At 41.1% G+C, this 9,135-nt stretch overlaps 1 protein-coding gene across 1 annotated transcript; it reads left to right on the forward strand.

Moving 5' to 3' along the window:
- Positions 1-1,058: 1,058 nt before the first annotated feature.
- On the forward strand, positions 1,059-3,627 carry LOC111824058 (leukocyte elastase inhibitor-like). The gene is made up of 2 exons (XM_023747383.1): positions 1,059-1,296; positions 2,712-3,627. Exons 1-2 carry the CDS (start codon positions 1,150-1,152, stop codon positions 3,117-3,119), a joined length of 555 nt encoding a protein of 184 aa, XP_023603151.1. The 5' UTR covers positions 1,059-1,149; the 3' UTR covers positions 3,120-3,627.
- Positions 3,628-9,135: the final 5,508 nt, after the last annotated feature.

The following is a 9,135-nucleotide window of genomic DNA, read 5'->3' on the forward strand; positions in this document are numbered from 1 at the left end:
AAAATATTTTCTATGAGAGCAGCTTCCACTTGGAGGCTTTGAAGAAGTGACTTATTTAACAACTAGAAGCCCAGTGTATGAAATAGGTGCATGGGGTAGGGTCCCTCAGCCTGGCCTGTACCATCTTCAATCCAGTAGGGTCCCTCAGCCTGGCCTGTACCATCTTCAATCCAGGACCCCTCGCATCATTCGGATATCCTCTTGAAATCTGGGACTACATCATTCGGATATCCTTCTCCAAATCTGGGACTACTGGCTCCTAACTGCTGACCTGCCTGCTGGCCTGATCACCCTAACTACTGTTCCCTGCTGCCTAATCTCCCTAACTGCTCTCCCCTGCTGGCCTGATCCCATTAACTGCTCTGCCCTGCTGGCCTGATCCTCCTAACTCTTCTTCCCTGCTGGCAAAATCCCCCTAAATTCTCTCCCCTGCCATCCTGAGCCCACTAACTGCTCTCCCCTTTTTTCCTGATCGCCTAACTGCTCTCCTCTGCTTGCCTGATCACAACTAACTGCCTCTGCCTCAGCCCGGCCACCATGGTTTTGTAGCAAAGAACATCCACAAGGTCATCTGGAAGATATTCGGTCTAATTAGCTTATTACCCTTTTATTAGTATAGATCATTTTCATGAAAAAAAATTTTTATGCCTGCCAAAGAATAGCCATTCACAAAAGAAGTCTCATTGTTTCTCATGCAATGCAGAAAAGATTGTCCTGTTTTTAGCTTTTAAACCCTTTAGTTGGTTTATTTACAATCAAACCATACTGGTAGGGCTTCCCTAACTTAACACATTTATGGGTATTAAATAAAAAGTATGAATTTGTGTTGCATTTAAATGCAGTTCAAGAATAGGATACAAATATGTGAATTTAAAGAAAAAACTTACCTTATTTCTTTAGGGAAAATTCCAGAATTGTTGGCTGCAGGCATGGTTGATAATATGACCAAACTTGTGCTAGTTAATGCCATCTATTTCCAAGGAAACTGGCAGGAGAAATTCAGTAAAATGGCCACAACCAATACACTGTTCAGATTGAATAAGGTAAGGTGAAGTAATTATAAAATTTCCTTTGCTCTACGAGAATGCAGATAATAATGTGAGTGACTTGGTTTTTTCAACTGTTCAGAAAGACACAAAAACAGTGAAAATGATGTATCAGAAAAGCACATTTCCATTTGGCTACATCGAGGACCTTAAGTGCCGGGTGCTGGAGCTGCCTTACAAAGGCAGAGACCTCAGCATGGTCATCCTGCTGCCAGATGACATCGAGGATGAGGCCATGGGCCTGAAGAAGGTAACGGCTCCCACCCTCATGCTTCATGTTTCCTTCTAACAGATCAGTTCAGAGAGTGTGTAAGTTGTGTGGTAGTAGGTCATCAATGTTTGCTACTCTGAAGCCCTAAGATTAACTTTGCAGGGACTGTCAGTGAATAGTTGTGGTGGGTACATAAGAGTCTATATTAAATTTAACATGTCAGTGGCAGCTCACAGGAATTTTCTTAAATAAACTTTAGAAGAAAGTGCAGTAAAATTAGAATTGTTTTATTGAAACAAATTTATTAAAATTAAAAATCTCAAAACATTTATACTGGGTAGCTTCACCTTGTACAATGAGATCCCATTATTACACTGCTCCTTCTCATCACAATTCATATAGATTGTGAATTAAATTTCTCACAGCTACGTGGTAGAAAAGACGCATATGACACACTAGCTTGAAAGTTAAGCCTATTTACTCAAAGGAACTTTGGTTAAAGGCAAAGACATTTCTTTTCAGGCTAGGACTAGGCAAAACTGTGAAGATTATTGTTTTCTTTAGTGTCTCCAGCCTGCTGTGGGGTTTATCTCTACCCTCTCCCTAACCAAACTTGTTATCAGGAAGAGGTCCAATATTAATTATTGACATGTATAAAGTATGTAATAAAATCAGTATGTTCCTTCTTTTAATTGTATTTTCATATTTGTCTCTTCTCTGATTATAAAGAGAAATTCTCTTGCCTCATAAAAGAGATAATTTGCATCAGTAGAACAAGGGGAATGATGGGTCCATTCTAGTCCAATAATAGTAGTAATATGGTAATGATAATAGCTGACAATCTTGTGGCTCTTACTAGTACTGTGTGCCAAGTGCTTTGCATACATTAAGTCATTTAATGCTCACAACAATGCTATAAGGTAGATACTATTATTAACCCTCTCCCAATTTTAGATGAGGAACTTGTCTCTTTTCTTTTTTTACCCACAAGCTAAATCTATTAGAGATTACTTCAGCACAGTGAGTTCACAAATTACCACAGTGATCAGTAGGGTTCAGAATAGAAGAAATAGAAGAAAACTTTTGATTTTACCTTGCATCAATCAACCAGTTAAAGCTTTAACAGCCATTATGGCCTATCACAGTAATCCAGGTTGGTAGGGGTTTAAGAAAGCCTGGGTGGGTGTATGGTTGGGTGGATGGATGGGTAGTTGAAGCCTCTGATATCCAAAGTCCCTGTTACTTGGGCACTAGATGGCTTGGACCACAGCTCTGTTCTATTCTCACCAATTGCTGGAAAGAAATGAAATCCTCCAAATGGAATCTATTTTGGCACAAAACATGAAGGAAACTGATTAGGAACTGATAACATGAATCCATTCATGTAAATAATGTGTATTGCCTTGCTTACGTGGAAGAGTTCTCACTTCTTCTTTTGCCCTTTCTCATTTCAGATCGAAGAACAATTGACCCTGGAAAAACTGCATGAGTGGACCAAACCTGAGAATCTGCGTTCCATTCAAGTCAACGTCCACCTGCCCAGGTTCAAGGTGGAAGAGAGCTACAACCTCAACTCTCACCTGAAAAGCCTGGGTATAGAGGATCTCTTTGATAGCATGGCTGATCTGTCTGGCATGTCAAGAGCCAGAGATCTTTTTATATCAAAAATTATCCACAAGTCGTTTGTGGAAGTTAATGAGGAGGGCACAGAGGCAGCGGCGGCTACCGAAGAAGAAATTAGAATGACTTGTGCGCTTATGCCAAAAACTGAAAATTTTGTGGCCGACCATCCATTCATTTTTTTCATTCGACACAATCCCTCAACTAACATCCTGTTCTTAGGAAGACTTTCTTCCCCTTAGAAACCCAAGGTCGAGCTCAGAGCTGTCACTGGCCCTTTCAAAAATATATGAAAATTATATATCTTCTACAATAAATCTACCACCCCCCAAAAAATCTGTAACTTCCTTTCTAATGTCAGCTCTGTTGGCTGCTTACACCCATTAACTTTGGCATAGGTATCTGTTTTCCTTTCTTTATATTGAAAAATTGAGTGATTGCTTTTGAATGCACCAAGCAGATATGTAGACTCTTGACAGTGTAGTAAACGAAGAAACTGCTCTACTATATTGAAAGCCATGAGAAAAATTACAGTACTGTAATTTGTTTCACAGATAGAATTCTGGGAGCTATGATAGAGAGATAGTCATTGTTGAAGGGAGGCTTAAAAACAGACATTCAAGTGAAATATAGGAGAGCAGCCCAATTAAGGGTTGGATTATGAAGATAAATTTGACTTGGCCCATGTTTCTGACCCTTTGTTTCACAGGATTAGTATTCTATTATAGTTCCTCTGACTTCAAACAATTAAAGAGCTTATTATCCTTTATCTACCTGGTTTGTAGTTTGTTTGAGATCACAAGGAGTGAAGAAGTAAGTGTCTTACCTTAAAAGATGCCATGAAACTACAAAAGAAAAGTGAAGTACGAGAGACTGTTAAGCAAGGTGGGGGTGCAAAGATCACACTGTTACCAGCTTCTTGTGTGTTTTCTGATAAGGGTTCTTGATTTCCATCATCTAGTCCAGATACCGATAGCAATGGGATGGCTTTATGCAATGCTGGATGGAGGAGGGGCTCTGTGATCAATATAAACCTTAGTCAAATGCACTCCTTGGAATGGGGCTTGAAATGCTGCATTTTCTTGCTCCCACAAAGCTGGTGGGCTGGCTAATAACGTTTCCTAAGATTCTGCTAGCCAGACTGATCTCAGTCCTCTAGTTGTTTCTATCTGATCTCAGAAAAGAGAAGACTAATGGGGTTCTTGGACTGACAATACTGACATCCATGATGATAGTCAGTGGCTCCATGAAAGAAAAAGAAGATTTTAGCAAATCTGTTGGCAAGCTTTCCTTCCTTTTTTCCTTTAATATGTTTACTGGCAGCTTCAATTTTGAAGGTTCTCTTATGTATAGGAAAAACAAAAAAAGCAAGTCATTGCATTATTTAATAGTTCTCTTAGGGATCTTATGCTAAAATCTACACAGTGATTTAGAGTAAATTGTGCTAATCAGGTAGAAACCAAACTGCAGGGCCCCATGCTACTCTGCTCAAATCCTTTTTATATATAAGGGTGCAGGCTCATGGACTACAAATAAATTATTGAAGGTTGAAAAAAGTAGTAAATTTCAGAGCAGAAACTAGAATTCAATAAATATTTTACTTGGAGAACATCTAATTCTTTACTGCAATGTGAACTAGGTAACTCAGACCTTTTAACACAACCAAAACACCAAACCAAGCAACCCTGAGCCCAAAGGCAAGGGAGCTGCCATGATTATGAAGTACTCAGCAATCCTGGGTAAATTGGTGACTATGGAAACTGGGGCCACCTTTATCCCGGGGTCATTTCCCAATCCAACTGAGGTAATAGGGCATGAAGCAGGGGTTTGATGATGTTCAAGGTCAGGCAGGCAGAATTTTGGGCTGTCAATTATGGGGGCCCCATTGTGACCCTGTGCTTTCACATGGCAACATTAGAACTACACTCTAGGGTTTGACTGCAGCAGCTCAGAATGCAGCCCTGATGTAAGTCCTTGGACAGTTCCCCCAATTCCAGTAACTGGGATTGGATTACATCTATTCTGGTTAGCTACTATCCAGAGGCATATGGAAGAAGCAAACGAAAATCATCCCAGGGGAAGATCACCCATAAACCTCAAATCCTACATAATAGAAGTCAAATATGCAAATTGTCCCCTCTAGAGGTAGTTCAGGACTGGGAGTTCAACAGGGAGACCAGGAGTTTGACCACTCACTATAACGTGTGCTTACCACCAGGGGCGGCATGGAATATGGTGGGCATTGGCCATGTGGTGCTGGCAGCAGGCAGCAGTGGAGGGGCTGCTGCCCCAATGGGCTCCAACTCGAGAAAGAGCAGGACCATGGTGGGATGGTAGAGCATTGAGTGGGCAGCACCAGTCCAAGGCTGGTGTGACCAGTTGAGGTGGGGAACAAAGGAGCGCTGCCCAGCTCCCAAGTGCTGAGGGTGAAAGCACAAATAGCAATATTAAAGTATTTCTTCTAATTATTTCCCTTTCAATGTGCAGGAATCTGTGCACCGGGCCACTAGTTATTTTCATAGTCAGCTTTTCTAAGTACCCTGTTTCGCACATAATCAAAGATAAATGGGATGGGTGAGTAGCTATGACAACATGAAAAAAAATCAGCACGAAAAAACAGATAATGCAAACAAGTACAGGGGCTCTAAATATTGCAATTAACACACACAAATTATAAAACAACACATTTTAACAGGTTGATAAAAAACAAAGGTTAACCATCTCAGCAGATAACTAAAAATTTAAAAGATACTGCATTTTTGAGTAAAAATGAAATAGAGCCCAGCCAGGTATGGCTCAGTGGTTGAGCACTGACCTATGAACCAGGAGGTCACGCTTCAATTCCCAGTCAGGGCCCATGACTGGGTTATGGGCTCGACCCCTTGTTGAGGGTGTGCAGAAGGCAGCATATCAATGATTCTCTCTCATCATTGATGTTTCTATTTCTCTCTCCCTCTCCCACTCTCTCTGAAATTATTTTAAAAATATTTCTTTAAAAAAGATCAGAAATAAAATTGAACCATATAACTCAAAAATATAATACAGGAAAAACTAAATAGATAAATTTATCAAAAATTTTAATAGAAAAAAGTGAATCGTCAGACCAGAAAAAATTACCCATAATTTCTTCTAGAAAAGACAACTATAATGAATAAAGCCTCGAAAGACAAAAGAATGGAAAATATAAAAGGAAGGATAAGAATAATTAAAATAGTCAGTAAGGCCCTAACCGGTTTGGCTCAGTGGATAGAGCGTCGGCCTGCGGAGTGAAGGGTCCCGGGTTCGATTCCGGTCAAGGGCATGTACCTTGGTTGCGGGCACATCCCCAGTGGGGGGCGTGCAGGAGGCAGCTGATCGATGTTTCTCTCTCATCGGTGTTTCTAACTCTCTATCCCTCTCTCTTCCTCTCTGTAAAAAATCAATAAAATATATTTTAAAAAAAATAGTCAGTAAGAAGATGTTTAACAGGAAAAGAGTCAAGAGACAATATGGCGCAGAATAGTATATAAAGATCTAACATTCAAAATGTGTATTCTAAAACTTATTTGTTAAAACATCAATTCACAGATTTTAGAAATCCTACTCAACCACTATGCAGAATACTGCAAAGAAATCCATCTCTACTCACATTCCACTGAAACTACAGAAAACCAAAGAGATGATCATGAAAGATATAAAAAGACAAAGTACCCTCTAGAGGAGCAATAGTTAGAAGGACAATATATAAATGAACAGAAATTATGTGAACCAGAGATTACAGACTGATTTAACATGCTGTAACAACATCGACCAAAACTCCAGCCAATCCAGACTTATTCTATACCGAGGAAAAATATTCCCTAAGATTTATTCACTCAAACAAAAACTGAGAGAGACTTAAAAAAATTCTAGAGAATGTTATTTATGCAAAAGGAACATAAGAGTTGTAGGGAAAGAATAAGAGCAAGAAAATATTTAAATATAAATTCAAATAAATATTGACTGTATAAAACAATAGTAATAATGTCTGCAGAATTTCAAACATACACAAAATTAAAATAAATTATACCAAAGATGTTGGGGAAGAAAAATAGAGGTAACATTTCTGGAGTCCTTGAATTTTCCATGATGAGAATAAAAGTACAATTACCATCACTACCTGCTTAATGACATTTTGGTCAACAACAGAGTGCATCTATCTTGGTGGTCCCACATGATCATAATGGAGCTGAAAATTTCCTATTGTCTGGTGATTGTAGACACCATAGCACTATAGTGTAAGGCATTAATTATGTGTTGACACTGGTATAAACAAACTTACTGCACTGCCAGTCATAGAAAAAAGTGTAGCATATACAATTAAGCACAGTACATAGTATTTGATAATGATAGTAAATTTAGTTATTATAGTATAACTTTTATCATTATTTTAGAATGGATAACTTTTCTATTTATGAAAAAACAATGTGCTGAAAACAGTATGAAATATTACAATGGCAGCAGCCGCATACATTTTGAGTTGTGTTTCTTGATTGAATCATTTTCTCTTGTGCTGGACTTAATCCCACACTTTTTTTTTACAGTTAAATTCTGTACAGAGTTTTAGCTTTGGAAAAATAGGATATATCACACTGCCGAAACCCAGATTACACTGTACTATCTAGGTGTGTGTAAGTGCACTTTATGATGTTTGCTCTACAACAATCTTGCCTAACAACATGATTCTTAAAACATATCACAAAGGTAGGTATCACATATCTGTACAATTATATTAGACTAGATAGATGTCCAGTGCATAAATTCCTGCATGGGTGGGGTCCCTCCTGGCCAATTGGAGCCGTCTCACCCAGTCCCAATTGGGACTAGAAGCAGGGAGGTACTGTGCTCCCACAAAAGTTTGGCTGTGTGAGTGAACTGACCACCAGGTCAGTCTCCCCCCTGGTGGTCAGTGTGCATCATCTTTACCAGCCAGTGGTCCAATCATCCAGTTATCCAGTAGTAATGGTCACTTAAGCTTTTATATATATAGACTAGAGGCACAGTGCACAAAAATTTGTGCACTTGGGGCGGGGGTTTTCTCAGCCCGACCTGTGCCCTCTCGCAGTCTGGAATGCCTCGGGGGATGACCACCTGCTGACTTAGGTCCGCTCCCTGGGGAATTGGTCCTAAGCTGGCAGTCAGACATTCCTCTAGCTGCCTGGGAGCCTTCAGGGGATGTCCACTTGCCTGCGGGGAGCAGGCCTAAGCTGCTGTCGGACATCCTTAGTGCTTCTGAGGAGTCGGGAGAGGCTCCCACCATAACCGCTGTACTGGCAGTTGTCAACCTGGCTTGTGGGTGAGCAGAGCTCCCTCTGTGGGAGCACACTTACCACCAGGGGGCAGCTCCTGTATTGACCATCTTCCTCTGGTGTTCAGTGTGTGTCATAGTGACCAGTCATTCCCAGTCGTTGTGCTGATGGGTTAATTTGCATATTACCCTTTTATTATATAGGAGTACCTGGCCAGCATGGGTGAGAGGCTGAGGGCATTTTTAGGCTGGCCACACTCCATTCAGGTGGGGGAGGTCCTGCTGGGCTGCCTCGCTAGTCTGGGTGAGTGGTAGATGGCAGTTTGCCGGCTGGCCACAGCCCATTCAGGGTAGGGGATCCCAACTGGGCTTCCTGGCCAGCCTGGGTGAGTAGCTGATGGCAGTTTGCAGGATGGCCACAGCCCTTCAGGGTGGGGGGGTCCTGCTGGGGTGCCTGGTGAGTCTGGATGAGGGACTGAGGGCCATTTTCAGGCTGGCTAAGCCCCCCAGTGGGGACACTCAACCCATGATGGTGTGGCCAGCCTGGGTAAGGGGCCGATGGCTGTTTGCAGGCTGGCCACAACCCCCAGCCACCTAAGCTCCCAGTGGAGGCTGACTGGCAGCAGGTATCTGGGGTTTATTTGTCTTCTATAATTCAAACTTTGTTGCCATGAGCAGAGGCCACAGCAGGCTCAAAGCAGGCGGGAAGCTTGGCTTCCTCCATTTCCTAGGCAGCCAAGCCCCCTGCTTGCTCCAGCTCTGTGGCTGCCATCTGCCATCTTACTTGGGTTAATTTGCATATAATCGTTCTGATTGACTGCTGGGTGTGGCTTATGGCATAGTGAACGTACGGTTAATTAGAATCTTTTTCTTTTATTAGTGTAGATTTTGATAAGTCAAGGATGCATTTCATACTAAGTAACCAAAAGATGAATAGAGAAAGGGTTTATAACTTCCATCATAAACAAAAGAGAAAAAAGAAAACAAAAACA

Source organism: Myotis lucifugus, unplaced genomic scaffold (genome assembly GCF_000147115.1).
Source record: "Myotis lucifugus unplaced genomic scaffold, Myoluc2.0 scaffold_859, whole genome shotgun sequence".
Taxonomy (NCBI): domain Eukaryota; kingdom Metazoa; phylum Chordata; class Mammalia; order Chiroptera; family Vespertilionidae; genus Myotis; species Myotis lucifugus.

Excerpts from the sequence above, each read along its gene's own strand:
- LOC111824058 (XM_023747383.1), top strand. The coding sequence starts at position 1,150 with ATGATGTATCAGAAAAGCACATTTCCATTTGGCTACATCGAGGACCTT. Across the intron at positions 1,297-2,711 it reads AGGCCATGGGCCTGAAGAAG|ATCGAAGAACAATTGACCCT; the intron begins GTAACGGCTCCC and ends TTCTCATTTCAG.